This window comes from Patagioenas fasciata, chromosome 2 (assembly GCF_037038585.1).
Source record: "Patagioenas fasciata isolate bPatFas1 chromosome 2, bPatFas1.hap1, whole genome shotgun sequence".
Classification (NCBI taxonomy): domain Eukaryota; kingdom Metazoa; phylum Chordata; class Aves; order Columbiformes; family Columbidae; genus Patagioenas; species Patagioenas fasciata.
This window is the reverse complement of record NC_092521.1, coordinates 75,415,113-75,434,743: the sequence shown is the minus strand read 5'-3', so window position 1 is coordinate 75,434,743 and position 19,631 is coordinate 75,415,113. Positions and strand designations below refer to the sequence as shown.

General features: G+C 40.7%; 1 protein-coding gene across 1 annotated transcript; it reads right to left on the bottom strand.

Moving 5' to 3' along the window:
• Positions 1–201: 201 nt before the first annotated feature.
• Positions 202–19,614, bottom strand: SRD5A1 (steroid 5 alpha-reductase 1). The gene is made up of 5 exons (XM_065832214.2): positions 19,270–19,614; positions 16,982–17,148; positions 9,772–9,873; positions 7,519–7,669; positions 202–4,600 (listed from the first exon to the last, which is right to left on the bottom strand). Exons 1-5 carry the CDS (start codon positions 19,587–19,589, stop codon positions 4,534–4,536), a joined length of 807 nt encoding a protein of 268 aa, XP_065688286.1. The 5' UTR covers positions 19,590–19,614; the 3' UTR covers positions 202–4,533.
• Between the last annotated feature and the right edge of the window lie 17 nt (positions 19,615–19,631).

Genomic DNA, 19,631 nt, shown 5'->3' with positions numbered 1-19,631 from the left:
AATTAAGAATGCACACTAGACAAATTTATCATGTGACAACTTTTTTGAGTGGAACTCATTAAGTTCACATATGCATCTAGGTTATTCTAATACAACCTTTTACAGTCCTCAAGACCTCATTAGAGATAATGAAATCTGTGGAACAAAAGCCTTTGTCAACCTCCACAAGTTAAATCAAGTATTACTAACAGAAAAAAAGTATTCAGCAAGACACCGCAAACCATATTTTATTAGTAGGTGATTTTCAGGAAAGATGTATGCAGTCTGTATAGAAATGTCTCTTAAAAATTGCTACACATATTATACCCAATAGAAAGCATATATGTTTTCACCTTCTGGAATGAGCAGAACAGAGTTCATTTTCACACCATATATTTTCAAGAAAAATTTCTCAGTATCAGATATTTTCTAACAGAAAAATTCTGTCAAAGCTGCTGAAAGAATAAGGAAACAAGTAAAATATGAAAAATAAATAGTTTTGTTTGGTTTTTTTTTTAAAAAAAAGACAGTTCTAGCATTTGACCAAGTTGATCATACTTTTCACTGATGTATCCTGGTCTTGAAATACAAGAATCATAGAATCATTTATTTTGGAAAAAGCCTTTGAGTCCAACCATTAAGGTAGGACTGTCAAGTCCATGACTAAACCATGTCCCTAAGCACCACATCTACATGTCTTTTAAACACCTCCAAGGATGAGGACTCTACCAGTTCCCTGGGCAGCCTGTTCCAGTGTTTGATAACCCTCTCTGTGAAGACATTTTTCCTAATACCCAATCTAAGCTTTCCCTGGTGCAACTTGAGGCCATTTCCTCTTGTCCTATCACTTGCTACTTGGGAGAAGAGACCAACCCCCTCCATGCTACAACCTCCTTTCAGGTAGTTGTAGACAGTGATAAGGTCTCCCCTCAGCCTCCTTTTCTCCAGGCTAAACAGCCCCAAGTTTCCTCCGCTGCTCCTCATAACATTTGTTCTCTAATGAACTGCCTCAAATGAGTTCTGTACTTTACTTAAGGAAGGTTGCAGCAGTATAGTGAGAATATAAAATAGAAACAAAGAACAAACAAAACCTTCTTCTGTTTGTTGGGGTTTTTTTAGTAATACACAAATTAAGCAGAATTTCTATATACACTGACATTCATATCCCACAGACCTTAGCTTTTCCTTTTTTGTAATGAAAGAACATCGACATGCTATCAGAGCATCCCCTTTCAGATACCTATCCTGCTATAGGTAAACCATAAATTAACATTACGTGAGGAAACCAGCTGAACTTTTAGTCAAGATAAACATTTAGCAGCATAGTACCAAAGCAAAACTGAGGCATCAGTACAAATTTTCCATAAACAATGGTAAAAACTACCGAGTACAGAGAGTTACAGCTTTTGATAATGAGACATACTGAATGCCAAGCAATTTGTCTCACTCTTTACTATTAAAAGAATCTTTACCTTTTCATAAAAGGCGAAAAAAAACCAAACCAAAACAGCAACAACAAACAACCACAAACCAACCTGGTGGATTAGAGACTAAAGTGCTGCAGCCACATCTTTTTTGCTAGTTGGTTGTCCCATTAGTGATCTTTTTAAAACAGATATAAAGATATTAATAAGACGCAAATTCACTGTAAACTATGTGTCGAGGGTTAAGATTGCGGGGTGACAATCAAACCCTGGCAGATGTATTGTTAATCTCCTCTCCCCACCCACTTCCCCCTTTTTCCCCTCCCTCTCCCCCCTTCCCACTCAGGACAGGCGATCGGGAGGGAAAGGAGGACAGAGAGAAGAGAGTTGGAAAAATTAAAGATGTTTTACTAATGCTACTAATTAGAGAAAATGATACAAAATATACAAAACCAATCTTGAAAGTCTCAGCAACTGCAGAGCCAGCACCCAAAGTCCTGGATTAGACTCTGTAGCCAACCGGAGCTGGATTCAGGCTGTCACTAGGCCTCAGTTCGCAGGGACGACCAGCAAGGTCCTCTCCTAATGTCGGCCATAAGGAAAAAACGGACAAGATCCTCACAATCTCCCACTTCTATATGAATGGCATGTTATACACAGCTGGTCAGTTTCTGGTCACCCGTTTCTCATTGCCCCTCTCATGAGATGTCCATCCTTGCTTATCAATAAGTTTGCATTCCATTGCTAGGTTTAACAAAACCTGTATCTGGTTTTCCAGGAAAATGCACCTAATATGAAGGCTTTAGCTGACAGGCAAAATTCACTAAAAGAGAAACTTGTTTTTTAACAAAACCAGGACACTATGCAAATATTTAAATATCTAGAGTAAGTAGTGTTATTTGAATCCTGTAAAGTATTTTTTCCCCCTAAAGCAGATTTTGATGGCTGAATGATTTAGACACCAAGACTTAAACTGCCACAGGGATGTGGTAAGGCTTAGAAATATCTAGATACATAAGACTAGGCTTCTAAAAATTATCTTCATAACATGCTTTAAGTGATCCTATTGAACTTTTACTGTCCACTAAGTCCACTTCAGTATTGAGGGGTGAATCCTCCTCCTCACCATCCTCTGCCTCAGGGAACCTGAGTGTTCATGAGGCAAGCAAGGATCCAACATGAAATCAGCTTGCGACAACAAAAATAACAGGGGAAGCCTCACACTTCCTGTAAAACACTAGGGAAAGATGTAAACATTAGAGAAATTATTAAGTAACTTGAGAATCAAGTAATGACACTGGCAAAAGAATGAGTATTCCTATGTTCTCCCAAAGCTGGACTTTTTGGATATCGGCTGAGAGCAGGATGGGTCACCCCAGGCAACTTTATGAGGAGCAACAGGTAGTCCAAGGGTATAGCTGTATTAAGTTATCATCACTGCAGGACTGCTAATTTCTCTCCTTTGACTATTTGAGTCAATAACACTGCAATTTTTTGTTACAATTATTTACACCACCGTATAAATTCTTAATGATACCCAATACTACAGTGCAGTAAGTACCATATAAACATGGCAGGAAGAGGAAGAAACAACTGTTAAGCAGAAACTTGGGTCACAAAGTCCTTTCTTCACTGCTCATTTTCTGAATGTACTTTTTTTTTAAATTAGTAACTCAAATACTAAAGGCAAAATTCATGAGATACACTAGTGCAGTAATCAGAACAACATAACAGTAAAGACAGAATTTCGAGCACTAGCCAAAACTTACTGAAATACCATACTGGAAAACTCAGCATCTTGAAAAACTGTATTATCAATTTGTTTTGAAGAACATAACCCAACATACACAGTATAAACAGATCAAAAGACACTTAGCAAGTTTTACTTCCAGTGACTTCTAAAGTATATTAGCAGCAGAGTTCCTGGGTTTTAAGTTTTTCATGTCTTTGTTTTTAATTATTACTGTTTGATTGTTGGGTTGGCTTGGTTTCTTGTTTGTGTTATGCGTTTTGTTTGTTAGTTTTAATTCTGTAGAACTGTAGTTTTGTGGGGTTTTTTTTAGCAATTCTAAAAAATCCTTTAATATCACAAGCATGCACAAATGTGCCCAAAACTCAAATCTGTATGCTTTCATGCCTTTGAAACCCTTCTGAAGTATTTCAGGAGGAAAATGCAGGGGTCTAAGAACTGACATTAATAAAACAAGCAGCACTAAAATATTCCAGATTTTTGGAGTATAAAATCATCTTGACTTATCAACAGGAGAAGGAAGACACTTGATTTTTTTTTTTTTTAAACACACAGCATAGTAAGAGAATTTTGTAAAAAAGTATAAAGTTAGAAGATACTACATAATTGTTAACAGTGCTAGACTGGCTTAAGTATACCAAATAAAGAATGCCTTCAAAAAAAAAAGAGATGAGTGGGAAAACACATATTGAATACTGAGATAGTTATCAATTTTGAGAGGTAGATAACAATCTTAGTGTATTATTTGGGAAAGGCAGCACTACAACTGTTTATGTAAATAGCATTAAGTATTATCTATACAGTGTCCATACCCATGTAATAGCACAAAGAGAAAGCAGAACACCGACTCCCACCTAAAAGCTGGTATACTTAATGTCTTTGGTCTGCATCATCAGTTCTGGAAATGCTGTCAGGGGAAAGAAAGGATTAGAAAGGCAAGGGAAATAAACCCACACACATAACCCCATTTGTGTATGCAGGCAAGTAACAGGCAGAACACAGCATGCAGGTTGCAGTGAGGGTGACTGGGCCCACAGCACAATCCTCAGGACAGTGTGGGTAGAGCGAGTGGGACCACCAGAACCTGCACTTGCAGAAAAGGAAGCATCAGAAGTCCTGTGCAGTACTTCCCATGATGTGAACTCAGACGCGTTGCTTAATGTGCTTATGATGGTGCTCTGCTGTTGGAAAACCATTTCTGTTCCTATTCACCATGTCCATCAGATTCTGGGTTTTCATTAGAGGAAGAGCAGTAAGTAGTAACAGCACTGATGCCAAGGCTCTGTCACAGTGATGATCAGGCTATGTTGTTAACCTACCAACACCTGAGTATTAACCATTACAAAAAGCATCAGTTTAAAAAAGTGTTAAAAGCACAGCTCAGTACACAAATGGGATCACAATTTTTCTGTCTTTTGGGTAGTCTTCAAATTTCTCAAGGTACCATCTGAAAAACAAAGACAAATCTGATGAGTACTGAGTCTTCAAGTTGCTATTAAGGAAATTAAGTTATTGTATAATGTGTTCAATAACTGCTGTTTACCACACTCATCCTAATGACATCTAATTACCAACTACAATGAAACAAAGTTTCTGTTGCCAGCAATGGTAATTCAAACCAACAGATGTGGTGAGAGCAACCAGGAAAGAACCACCTGTTGTTGCAAAATGTGTTATGCATCCTGAGTATTTGCATTTTCAAAGGAAAACAAAGCCCAGCCAACGAATGACACAAACTTTCAAGGGTGTAGCATGTCAAATTGTATAGTGACTTCATGTGGAAGCAAGGGATACTTCACATACTGGAACAACAGTCCTTTTCTGCATAGGAACATCTAAAACCTGACTGGAACTTAAGATAATCAAAATCAATGTGACAAACATTCCACTAGCCTTACTGCTAATCCCCTTCAAAGACCATCCCTATTTTCAAATCCAGACAAATTTAAAAGAATGCATAGCACTATAAAACGGTATTATTTGTCTGGTCACCTTAAATATTTGAAAATGGGAGTAAATATGTGTTATATGTTTTAATATTTTAGAGAAGCTGAAAAATATATAATTAACTTCATCTGGGCTCCTCAAAGGCACAGGTATTCATATGATCAACGGCTAACTAGAAGGTCAAATCTATAATAAACAGAGAATAAAATGTGCAGTACATGATAACCTGCAGCTATGTCATACCAGCATTACACTATTTATCCTTTTCAGTCATTTATTTTAAGTTTTTCATACTTACAGACCATTCCAAAAGTCTTTCTTCACTTCACATGGATTCACTATTTCTAGGTTTTTGTTTGTTTGTTTCTCTTTTTTGTTGTTGTTTGTCTTTTTTTGTGTTGGTTGGTTTGGGGTGGTGTTTTTTTTGTTTCGGGAGGTTTTTTATTTGGTTTTTTTTTTTCTGTACACTTCTTCATTTTTATGCGTTTTTCCTTTAGTGCAAATTGCTTCCTTTAACAAAATTTAGCTTTTCAGAATGCTCTGTAAGTCAAGAGCTCTGAAAGAGTGCAGTCAAGGCTTAAGACAGACAGAAATCAAACATGGAGTTTAAGCCTGAAGAACATAACATAAGATGAGGCTGAGGAACCTGGCATTATTTAGTCTGGTGAGGAAGAGACTAAGGGACCCTGTTACTGCTGTCTACAGGTACCGGATGGGGAGTTAAGACAGTGGACCAAAACTATGAATGAAGTGCAAACTCTTGCAGCTGGAATGCAATGTCCCCATGCAAAAGTGCAGGCCAGAGATTGAATGGTCAGATAGTAGCTCTGCACAAAAGGACATGGACATCCTGGAGGACAAATTGAATGTGAGTCAGTAAAGGATCCCTGCAGTGATGAAGGCTAACTACATACTGGCCTGCTTCAAAAAGTATAGAGCCACCAAGTCAAAGGAATTGATTACTCAGCAGTTGAAAGCCTGTGTCTGCATTATGTCCTCCAGTTTTCAGCTTCCTGTACAGCAGAAATGTCCCCAAACTAGAGAAGAATCCATCATTAAGATGACCGCATAGCTGGAACATGAGGAGAGGCTGAAGGACCTAGGCTTGTTCTGCCTCGAAAAAATGTCAAGACAGATTTAATTGCAGTCTTCTACTACCTACAGTGATATTAGAGAGAAGGCAGAGCCCCACCACTCCTGGAGGCACACAGCAAGGGGATAAGTGGCAGGGGATAAGAGCTGCAGCACAGAAAATCCCAGCTGGACATAAGTGAAAAATCCTTCTTTCCCCATGAGAATGAAAAAAATCCTGTTCCACTGCTTTGCCAGAGATGTGCTGAAGACTCCACCCTTGGAGACACTCAAAACTCAACTGGATGAGGCCTTGGGAAACCAAGTATAACCTTGTGGTTGGCCCTGGTTAGAGCAGGTCACACCAGGTGCCTTGGCCATCTTCAGGTGCTCCTCTCAACCTAAGATAATCTGCAACTCTAAGTAACTGCAGCTGGTAAAACAAGCTGAGATGGACACAGGTGACAGGCTTTGGAAGGTTCAGGTCAGATAGCAGGAAAAACTTGTTCACTGAAGAGGTAACACAAACAAGGTGCAGGAAAGCCTTTGTTTCTAGAGGTTTTTCAAGACTCCACTAGACATAGCCATGGCTGCCCTGACAGACAATGCAATGGCATTTTTACCTATTCCCTCCATAAACTCATGTTTATTTCCTTTTGTGCCACTAAGTTTCAGCATGAGAACCAAAGCAGAAAGATGAAAATAACCAAAGTATGTTGGTGTTCAAATTCTTTTAAACATGCTATTCCTTAAAGATAATCCTTTCAAGAAACAAGTCTTATCAAACTATGATCCCTCTGTTAGCAGGAGAGCCACATTGTCAATACAGTACATTAGTAGTCAGTTTAAGTACAGAGCAGAGACTTTACTTAATATAATCTACCAGAATCAAGTGTATAGACAGTATGAAAACAGTTATAGACAATGTGATGTAGACTGGACTATAAAACGTGCCTGTTACAAAATAATTTAGAGTGACTTTCAAAATTTTAATATTGAAACAAATTTGAGCTGCAAGGTATAGTACATGTTCAATTAAGCTCATAATCAATAATGACAATTTTCCAAAACTTTTCTATCTTCTTTACCAATTCAGGATGAACCATGTTCATTTAAACATGATTTTGACCACCCCATTGTACATTATGTTTATGCTCAGTACTATCCCACTGAAATTCAGCAGCACTTAACACTACTCAGAATATTGTCTACCATATTCTCCACTGCGGCAGCAGAGTCTTTTACAAGACTTGCTTTGCAACATCCCTGTGGGATGAGGCATAATTTGTGAAATGAAGATAAAGTGTGGCATAGAGACAACAGAAATTATAAGATACAAACACTTACTGGTGATGTTGTTTTGCCCTTGAACACAAGATGAAAAGCGTACACAATGCAAATGCAAGGCTTTCAATGGTGCAGCAGGCAAGGGCAAACCCAAACCATTCCAGGATCTCTCCAAAAAAGTTGGCTCCGCTGACATACTCAAACATTCCTCCTGAAAGCAGTACTGAGTTATTTTAAAAGCACCTTAATCAATGATATCTCCAATGCTATCTTCTGCTGTAAGTCAAATAAGAGCTATATGACCAATGTCTCCATGCAATTTTTAAAGAAAGTGGAACCAGAGTTTCTCAGTTCAAGCGGTACTAAGAATGAGGTCTGAAGTCATCCTTCGAAGACAGACCCTCACCAGCTCCATTCTTCCTCTTTAAGTCATGAAACAAAAGCAGATTTATCAGTAGCAGAAGCAAGCTCATGTTTCTGTAAATAATTACTTAATGATATTAAACTGGCTCTTTGATCATAAACCAAGCCTTACTTTAAAATATGTAAAAATGTAAAATATGCTTCCCTTTAAGAGTCACAGAAAATACTCATAGGGTTACTTAGCATACAATGTTTAAGTACTTCAGAAATTAAGTGTAATTATGAACAATATTATTACAAATTGAAGTCCCAAATTTATTATGTAGCTTAAAATGTGTTGCCCCTTTCATTCCCAATTCCCATCATGTCCACTGCTTCAGCCCTGACACCCAGTGAAAGAAGTAATTGGCAGTCTGCGTTAAATATGTTTTAAAGCCAATTATGCATAAGCAATCAGTACTCACCTGCTAGAAATTTTATAAAATAAAGAACTTTCACCCTAATTCCAAAGTTAGTGTACAAACTGATAACATCTCAGTACATGCTGTACCAGTGAAACTAAACAAACAAGTATTTGCCAAGTGTAATAAAGGACATTTTAACCTTGCTTTAATGACTTCACTTTTGTGACAAAAGTAGAATTCTAACACTTAAACTGGATAAGGAATATCAAAAAGACCAACTCCTCCTGACTGTGCAGCAAATAACATCTTATTTCTTTCAGAACTTTTTTGTGCACCGAACACAGTACAGTATGTTCATATTCATTTTTTACATAAGCTTGGCTTTACATCTATTCAAACCATAAAGTTATCTTTCTTGGTGAAAAATAACAGTCTATTACATTGTATGTCTAGTTATTCAAGTTTTAATAAAACAGTCTCCCTAAAAACCAGGAGAGCGCAACAACTGAAGGAAAAACTCTGAGAAACAGCAAAACTCTTTTTCTGCTCTCACCGAGTGTAATATGCCTGGAAGAGTCTAATGTTTCCAAAAGTGTCAAGAAGCCTTAACACTTAGTAGGGTCCATAAGAAGTCCTTTCATATCCTCTATTTTCCCATGATGGCCAGTATTTATAATGTGTAACTTCCTTTGGTTTTCTGTCCTCTTTTCCCCTGTATCTCCCTACTGCAGTAGTTGTTGCCCTCTAATCATCCCTGTTTATGCATGGGACAACACACAATGAGTCAGCAACACACAACTGCCAAGTTCTTTCTGCCTCCCCCTTTTGCCCCCACACTGGGATAGAGATTTCGGTCTTCTTTCTCCACCCAGCTGCTGATTCTCACAAAAGTTGTAGAATGCTGTATTACATTTTTAAGTTTCAAAAACACAGCCAAAGTTGGTCAAAAATTTAAAGACTCGCACAAGTCACATAATATCATGAAACAGATCCCTTAAAATACTTGGCTTAGGAGGAAAAAAATAGAATCTTTCCCACACTATGAAATCACTTACTGAAGTAGGCAACAAACTGCTATTCCCACTTTCTTCTTATATCATAAGTGACTATCTCCCCTAAACACATCAAGCTTTAGAAGGCTATCTTGTTAGGTTGGATGGGACCCCTTGAGATCATCTAGTCTATTCCACCCTGGCTTGAGCAGGATTCCCAGGACCACATTCAGTCCAGTTTGCAGTACCTCTACAAGTGAAGACGCCACAACCTTTCTGAGCAACCAGTTCCAGTGACCACCCTCATGGTAAACAATGCATTCAGATGTAATTTCATGTGTTTGAATTTTGTGCCCAGTGTCTCTGGTCCTGTCACTGGGCACCACCGAGGACAGCCTGTCTCTCTCTTCTTCATTCCCTCCCATCGTGTATTTACATACATCCATAAGACCCCTCCTGAGACTTTTCTTCAAGCTGAACACTCCCAACTCTCCCTGCTTCTCCTCATATGAGATGTTTCTTTTGCTATATAAATTTCTAGCATTTTTACTCACCTCTTGGTATCTTGTAACCAGTTTCCCCAGGTTTTCTCAGATTTCTGAGAATATGATCAGAATGAATATTGATTGCCATGCCGACCAACCACCCTATTAAACCTGAGGAAAAATATTTAAAATACTATATTTAATACACTGAGCCAAGGAACTTTTTCAGAAAACAAGCTAGTCATATATCTCATATTAGGTATACTGTGTCAAAGTAGTAAGAATGTAAGCAGTATAAGCAATCCTGGTGAAATCCTGCACAACCCCAATCCCACAGTAAGCTCTTCAGTAAGCAGAGCTCACAGTAATCAACAGATCTCTAGACAAGAATAGTACTGTAAGTATAGAGTTTATTCTTATGTACAAGACTTTTGTATGCATGTGCATATATAGATATATGCATATATAGATATGTAATGTGTATATTTTCTTAACTTCCACATAAAAAAACACATTAAAATTTTAAACACTGAAAGAAACAGCCATTCTCCTTCCTTACAGAGGAACACATTTTAGTCCCTTTTTTTGTTACTGACAATATATCAGTGTTTCCACAGCAGACTTCTGTGTTATAAAAGGAATACTAAAATTGTGAATGAATTCACGCCCCATTTACTTGTGTCATTAAGCAAAATGGTTTAACAATTTACACCAGGCTTTCACAACAACTGAGATTATCATCACATTCTGCATCCTTATGTCTTATTGCCATAATTGCATGGGATAAATCAAAAGGAATTTAGGACTGAAATTCTGTATTTTCACCCTTCCATTCTGAGTCTTTGACTACATGTTACCTATGTTCTTTTCCTTTGAAGGCAACATCCCTTGTTACTAGGAACAGACAAGTTTTGGGTTTTGAGGGTAGATCCATTGTGTTGTTGTGAATCCACCTCCAACCTTATTTTTATTTAAATTACCAAGAAAACGCCAGTGATGTGCTTCTAGAACAAAGTCACTTCAAACATCAGATAAAGAAAGCTTTCTTTGCCTTTTCGCACCCATAACTTGAATATTTCAGATCGTTCTCTTTCAATACAGAGAAATGTAGTAGTATGACGATCTTGGCAAACACAATAAGTGGACATCCAGATGTATAAGGCTGGGTTGCGAGACTAGTAACTTGTCAGAGCACGCTTTACCAAGACTTAAGCTACACTTCAAAGTGAAGCCACAGCTGTAAGTGGACTTTGCCTCTCAAACAACTTGTTTGATAGGCAGCTTTCTTCTCTCAATCCCTCATGAGCTGTGTTCACCAAAAAGACCTAGCTGTCTGTTTCCATGTGGATTAGAAGGAATTGACTGCTCTGCAGAGTAACTGAGGTTTCTGCATGAGAGCTCTCTCCATATTTACCTATATAAATTTTAAAAAAAGTGTTGATTAGCTCGCTACAATCTGCTTACATTACAAAACCAGAAGCAGAATTTAGTCCTGCAAACGAGCATATTTCAAACTTTTATTCATATAGCACAGTGCACTAAGTTTCCATTAGCAATCAAGGTGTGTAGACACCATATATAAAGTTATCTTTTGTAGTAAAATTTTTTCTTAATCCTTCCAACTATATATTTAATGTAATTATATCATCATGAGATAGATTAGATCAATGTAATGAGGAATTTACAGACCAAAAAGCACAGGGTGCATAATTCACAGAATTATAGTCTAGAATCATAGAGTCATAGAATCACAGAATAGTTTTGGTTGGAAGAGACCTTCAAAGGTCATCCAGTCCAACCCCCCGCAATGATCAAGGACATCTTCAACTAGATCGGGTTGCTCAGAGCCCCATCCAGCCTGGCCTGGAATGTCCCCAGGGATGGGGCATCTACCACCTCTCTGGGCAGCCTGGGTCAGTGTTTCACCACGCTTATTAGAAAAAAATTTCTTCCTCATGGCTAGCTTGAATCTCCCCATCCTTTAGTTTAAAACCATTGCCCCCTGTTCTATCATAACAGGTCCTGCCAAAAAGTCTGTCCCCAACTTTCTGATAAGGCCCCATTTAAGTACTGAAAGGCCACAATAAGGTCTCCCTGGAGCCTTCTCTTCTCCAGGCTGAAGAACTCCAACTTTCTCAGCCTGTCATCACAGCAGAGCTGTTCCAGCCCTCTCATCATATTGGTGCCCTCCTCTGACCCCTCTCCAACAGGTCCATGTCTTTCCTCAACAGGTCCATGCCTTTCCTCTACTGAGAGCTCCAGAGCTGGACACAGGACTCCAGGTGGGGTCTCACCAGAGTGGAATAGAGGGGCAGAATCACCTCCCTCAACCTGCTGGCCACACTCCTTTTGATGCAGCCCAAGATACAACTGGCCTTCCAAGCTGCAAGCACACATTGCCAGGTCATGTCCAATCTTCCCTCCACCAGTACCCCCAAGTCCTTCTCCGCATGGCTGCTCTCAATCCCTTCCTCCTCCAGCCTGTATTGATTCTGGGGGCTGCCCCAGCTCAGGTTCAGGACCTTGCATTTGGCCTTGTTGAACCTCATGAGGTTTCACAGGCCCACTTCTCAAGCTTGTCCATGTCCCTTTGGATAGCATCCCATCCCTCGGGCATGTCACAGTCCACCCATCAAATCCATACCTTTCCAATATAGAGAGAAGGATGCTGCAGGAGATCGTGTCAAAGGTTTTACAGAAGTCCAGACAGACAACATCCATAGCCCTTCCTTTGTCCACTGATGTAGTTAGTGCATTGTAGAAGACCACTAGGTTGGTCAGGCAGGAATTGCCCTTGCTCAAGCCATGTTTACTGTCCTGAATCACCTCCCAGTCCTGCATGTGCCTTAGCAGAGCTTCTAGGAGGATCTCTTCCATGATCTTCCCAGGCACAGAGGTGAAGCTGACAGCTCAGTAGTTCCTAGAGTCCTCCTTTCCACCCTTTATAAAATGGGTGTGATGTTTCCCTTTTTCCAGTCACCAGGGACTTCACCTGACTGCCATGACTTCTTAAATACCATGGAGACTGGGTTTGCAACTACAGCAATTAATTCCCTTACAACTCTGGGATGCATCTCACCAAGTCTATGGACTTACGTATGTGCAGGCTCCTCAAGTGGTCATGAACCTTGTCTTCACTTACAGTGGGAGGGACTTTGCTCCCCAGTCCCTGTCTTGCAGTTCATCCACTCAAGAAGTGTGGGAAGAAAGCTTGCCTGTGAAAACTGAGGCAAAGAAGTTGAGTACCTCAGCCTTCTCCTCATCTGTTGTTACCAGTCTTGCTCATCAGGGGGGTTACGCTTCCTTTTCTGGTTGACACACCTGTAGAAGCCCTTGTTATTATCTGTGTCCTTTGCCAAGTTCAGATCCAGCTGCACTTTGGCTTTCCTGACCCCATCTCTGCACAACTGGGAAGTGTCCCTGTGCTCTTCCCAGGACACCTATCCCTGCTTCCACTGCCTGTGCATCTCCTTCTTGACCTTCAGTTTGATCAGCAGGTCTCCACTTGGCCATGCTGGCCTCTTGCCTTCCTTATCTGAGTTCTTACACCCAGGGATTGAGAGCTCTTGTGCTTGATGGAAAGCATCCTTAAACATCTGCCGGCTCTGTTCTGCTCCCTTGTCCCTGAGGGCAGTTTCCCAGGGGATCCTGTTCACAAACTCCTTAAAAAGCTGGAAGTTGGCTTTCCTAAAATTCAGGGTCCTGACTTTACTCTTCACTTGTCCCACATGCGCCAGGGCTGTGAATTCCACCAGTGCATGATCACCACAGCCCAAGCTGCCTCCAATCTTGACATCACTTATTAGCTCCCTTGCACTGGTGACCATCATATCCATATCACTTTTCCCCCAGTAGGGCTATTACCTGTCTGAGGAAGTTACCCTCAATGCACTCCAGGAGTCTCCTGGATTGCTTACATCTCACCATGCTATTTTTCCAGCATACGTTGGGGTCGCTGAAGTCCCCCAGCAGGACAAGAGCCTGCAAGGGAGATGCCTCCTGCAGCTGGAGTAAGAAGGCTTCATTAATAGTCTCCCCCTGACTGGGCAGCCCGTAGTAGACATCAACCACAAGGTTTCCTTTGTTGGCTTGGTCTCCAATTCTTACCCATAAGCTTTCGACTTGCTTGTGGCTATTCTTCAGAGACAGCTCTTCACACTATCCAGCTCCTTCCTGATGTAGAGGGCAACCCCTCCACCCTTCTTTCCTTGCCTGTCCCTTCTGAACAGCCTGTAGCCATTGATCACCACACTCCAGTCACCAGATCCATCCCACCAAGTTTCAGTAATGGCCACTAGGTCATCGCCTTCTAGCAGCACTGTGGCTTCCAACTCGTCCTGTATGTGCTGGTGTAGAGGCACTTCAGCTAGGCTGTCAGCCATGTCACCTTCTTAGAAGAACGGTCAAACACTATTGAATTCTACCTTTGGGGAAACAGATAATTTTAACTTTTTTCCTTCAAAATAGATCTCTATCCAAACAGAGAATATTGAATCCCCACTGCATCTGGTAACAAGAATAGCTTGCTTCTCTTAGTGCTTAGTAACTACGTATCAATTTGCTAATTGCCAGAGAAGGGATGTTACTCATACAGCTAAATAAGCAAGTCATTATCTGTATCCATACAATAATTTGAAAGGAAATTTCTTAACAAGCACAGAGGTCAATTCTACTTAAATGTAAACAATACTACTAATTTACTTCAGTATTAGCATGAAGAAAAAACACTACACATAAAGTTAGCGTTATTTATAGAAATTTAATATTCTTTCTTTCTCAGGAGAGGAAATTAGAGGCCTTTTGATTTCTCTGAAATGCCACCATAAGTTTGGAGAGAGATACCTGTCTGTTCTGTGTTAGTATCTGTAAATTAGCATATGAACTACTAAAAACTTCTCAGATAATGTAAAAAGACTGGAGGTTGCTTTAAGAGTGCCCAATTACTATAAAAGACTAGTTTGATTCTGTACATTTTTACCCCTCCTACTTGAAAACAACCACGTCAGAAGGAAACCATCAAATATCTCATCACAGACAACAAGCCAATGAATGCAGGCTATTTTCACAGCACCCCTCTCCAGTTTGAAGATCCACTTTCCCCTGAAGTACTGCATATCCACATCCCCTGTGCCTGTACTCTGTGAGCATTGTACTTCACTGTCCTCATATTCTGATCCTCACCATGGCTCAGCCCTAGGACTGCACTCTACAAAGCCAAGAGCTAGTTATGCACCATGACCTTGGCTTCCACCACAGAGAAATGTGGCTATGTAAACAGGAAGGAAGCCACAGTGCACTCCAGTAGATTCTCAGATCCACATGATGCATCACACAACACAGATGACCTCACATCATAAGAACCATGAGTAAGTATATATTACCAAATAACATGGTGCAATGGAAGAGCACATGTGTGTTGTTGCATCAGTGCCCTCTGCACCCTCTCCCATACAGAATATCGCACAGAGATCTACTTATGTTCCACAGGCTATTTCAGAGTGACAGCATGGTAACTGCTGTCTGGTTCACCTCTCCACTCTAGGTTTCAAGAATATGAAGTGCAGGATGCTGTACAGAAACAGCAGGAAGACAGTTTATACAGCTGCATGGAAAGTGCCTGGTAGACACTTCAGTTGAACCAGTGCTTCATCTCAGATTGTGTGGTTAGTCTCTCCAAGAAGACAAGATCATTTGGAGCCTATATTCAGAGAGATACTGACTAACCCATGGCCCTCAGCTGTGAGACCACATCCAGATATGGACATTGCTCATGCTCTCTTCATGTCTGTTCTGTGTAGGGAGCAGAAGTGACATGTGTACTTGGTTGCCTCACTGCCAGATAGAAGGCCTCAGGCAATAGACTAGGTGCTGATGTTCTGTCACCTGCACTTTCTGAGCTGTAGGTATTGCTCTGTTTCACAGAGCTGCTGTGAAAAAACGTGTTTTGATGCACAGAAGGGTTAACAACATTAGAAGGAAATAGTTGAGAGGGGATTTAAAGGAGTAAGAAAAGAGATACAGCATACTGCAAAGGGTTTGATGAAGCTAAAGCAAGCAAAGGAAGTAATGAGTTTTCAATTATATGTGCAGACAGATCAGTGAAGAACACAAGGGTGAAACAGGCAGGTGCATATGTCCTTGTTCGTAGCATTAGCCACTTCAGGGTATCATGAGTACTCATGGTAAGTTCACAAACTTTTCATTGGCACACATATGTAAGGCACATGCTGAGATATCATGATGTTATTCCCACAGTGATTTGCAAGCTCACGGTTTTATCAACTGTTGTACTGCATGTGAAGCAGAACATTTCCACTTCCTCTGAAAATCAGACTAGTTCACTGCACTAACACAAAGTCCAGAGAAAGCATGAGGGAATGACAACAAAACCATATTGCTGCTCCAAATGAATTGCTAGCATAGATACAAGCTATTGCTTTTCCAGAATTAACTCCTAAATATCTGAAAACAGTCAGTCTATAAACTAAGGTTCCACAGACAGAGAAAATGAGTTGTTTGAAACTCACTGCCATGATGGTTAATCAGTCTGACTTTCCCAAATTTCTGTCTTCCATGCACATTTATCTAATTTCAGCTTTCAACTACTGAACTTGTTTGGCTGCTACTTAAACATTATCCCATTTATCTTCCTCATGTAACTTCATATAGACTGAATAAGTTTCTTGTTAGCCTTCAGCAAATATACTTTCTTGCTACTGTTATTTTCTGCTCTTCTGTTCTTTTTTTAGTCATTTTAAACAGAGGCCTAAAGATATTGACAATGTTTTTGATGAACTAGAACATAATAGTCCAGTTGTTCAGAGAGTATCCAGCGTAAAATACGGCATTTCTGCATTTGAGCAACTGAAGCTACAGGCATAAACTACAGTTATGTGGAGGTACTTAGCTAGGATGAATACAAAATAGCAATTTTAAGTATCCACTATGTTCCAGTTACATAGACATGCACTACAAAACAAACAAGCCCAAAAGATGTTCTAGTTACAGGACTAAAAGAAACAAGAAGTCTTAGGTTTAGCTGTTTCATAGCCATGTTGAACTTTAACTAAAGATTTTTTGTAATAGTCTCAAAAAAGTTAGTGAGTGACACTATTAAAATGGATGTATACCAGGAATCTCCTAGTTTCCAGCTACAGCAAACAAGAAAATTAACTACTAGAAAAGTTATAGATAGGGATTGAAACTACTATAAAATTATTAAAAATGTCTCTGAATACAAAGGAAAACTAGATCTAATGTTCCCAGTGTTTTAACTCACCTGTAATGAAACGTGGATCTTTTAACCAGCCTGAATGGTACTTTGCATAGTTGGTTAAGCTTCGGCCTTGCAAGTATCCATTGTAAACACAGAACAGAAGTGCTAGCACAAAAATGAAGAACGGTGTTGGTTTTCCTTGCCGTATCAGAAGAGGAAATATGAGTGCCCTACGATGAACAACAGAAGGAAAAAAGTTGCATTAACAAACAGAAAAGACACTTTTGATGTCCAAAACTGTAATCTATAGTCCATAATATCCTGCTTTTCAAATTCTCAGCGGCATCCGATTCCAGTTTGGGAGGATAATTACACCTGCTTTAACACCTAAACATTAATTTTGTTGCTTAATGGGAATGACAAGATCAGTCCTCTGAAAGAAGTTTAGAATCTTGTGTCCAAGGCAACTACTTCGACCCAAGCAGTAAAGGCAACTGATGTTAAGCACAGTTTATTTTTGTCCTCCTGTGTTCCTAAATCCTCAGAGGTATCATCAAGCTTTCTGAAACAAGTCAGGTCTCAAAACCCCTACACCAAATCCACCAGCACTTCCATGAGTGTAAGTAAATCCTATTTAAACTAACCTGAGCTCAGTTCCTTCTTGCCCTAAAAGTCACTTAAAAACATCGTTGCTTTGCCTTGACATTCTTGGTCTACCCTACAACACCTGTTAAAGACATGACAAATCCACAGCTGCCATCCCATTTGGGAAAGGAACCTTGATTGCTTTCCATGGAAAATTACGCAAGTAAACAAACAAGCTCCAAACAAGAAAAGCAGGTGAATGATTTTTGTACTCTGCCCCACAAAACTAGCCAACTCCCCATCTCCTATCAATTTAATTACAATCTATGACATGGAAGCTGGATCGTTGAAGCCTGAGCATTCCCCAGGTGTTTTCCAGCTACCCTACTGCTTCAAAGGAGCCTTTCTAGCAGAAGCAAAACCATAACATCTTTCAAGACAGCATAAACTCATTAATACGGTTATCTAAAGCCCACTACATTACAATGAATAGAATTGGATAACAGAGGTCTCTTCCAGTTTATATTCACTTAGAGAATAGTCCCTTGGTCAAGCAATAGCAACAAACAACTAGAAAAAAGAAACTACAGTACAGTTTAGCTTTCTGTACAAACCTTTGCCTTGTGTTTCTAGCTTTTCCCAGACATTGAGAATGAGTTGACATCCCAGGCCAAAGCTAATCTCTTCACTCTCATGAAGGAAAAAGGAGTAAAGAGACACTCCTGGGTTTGCAAAGCCAGTCAGCCACCAGGCCAACTGTACATTGCATCCCTCTTGACTACAGCAATGTGGAATACTGTTAGTCAAAAGCAAGAGTCTCTTGCAATAAGCACTGGGAAACAACTGCATATCAAGTCACACACTCAGTTTAAAATTAGCCTGACAAATCTATCTCTGCTGTGTTAGTATAGTGGCAAAATTACTCGTGGAGTATTACCAGTAACTATTGTCAATGACTTGAAGGGAACAGTGAAATCTTACCTGAGCTCCAGCTAAGCTGCCTGCTCCTGAGTCATCCTATAAAACACCCAGACACCATCGACTGCACGGCAACATGGGGCACTCAGACTCAGCCCTGACAGTATTTTTTTTCATATGTTAATATAATGATGGAATATCCTAAGATAGAAGGGTCCCATAAGGATCATCAAGCAAAAGCCCTGAAATAAACACTACACTGAAAGACGTAATTGGAAAATAACTGTTTCACACAAGTGAAACGGCATTGTATTAGGATCCACAGCTGAATTTTTCTTGTTGGAACAGTGTCCTTCAGACTACCTTGGTTAAGTCACTGGTGAAACAGGGGTCATCACGAGAGCTACAGCTATAGCGTACACACATACAGACACTGACAGAACACCGCACACTCAGTTTTTATGCCATTTCTGAAAGGTGTCACACACCACGCAGCAGCAAAATAAAGCAAGGAAGCACAGCACCACCGCCGTTACTTGCTCGGTTTATGTCAACACACAGAATACCTTAATAGAAAGAAGCAGAAAAACTACTTTAGTGATCATTATGTTAAATAGTGAGTATTAATTAATAGCAGAATTTCAATCCCTGCAGTCAGGAAACAGTAGTCAGGCGTTTCTATCAAGATGAACCCCAAACTGCCACAGGCCCGCCTTCCTGCGCTATCAGCCGCCCTCCCGCCGTTCGGGCAAACCTGAGGGGGAGCACCCGAGGGGCTACCCCCGGCCAATCGCTCCAGCGCTGGCGCCCGCCGGCAGCGAACCCCCGCCCCGGCCGAACGGCCGCACCTGTGCGTGTAGTGCACGATGAAGCAGCCCAGCAGTAGACGATTGGGCCAAGCGGCGGAGACTGCCCCTCCACAGGCAGCGAGCCCGAGCGGGACGAGGAGGGAGGGCAGCTCCTGCAGCGCCCAGGCAGGGCGGGCGGGCAGCAGGCAGCCGAAGCGCCGCGAGGAGTACCGGCCGTAGGGCATGCGGATGAAGCGGAGCAGCAGGGCGGAGGTGGCGCCCAGCGCCACCAACCCGTAGGAGAATAACTCCAGCAGCCGCCGCTCCTCCGGGCCCGACACCCGCCGCCAGAACTCGCACACGCCGCTACTCAGCCCCATCCTGCGCCGCGGGCACCCGCAAAGCACACACACACTCCCCGC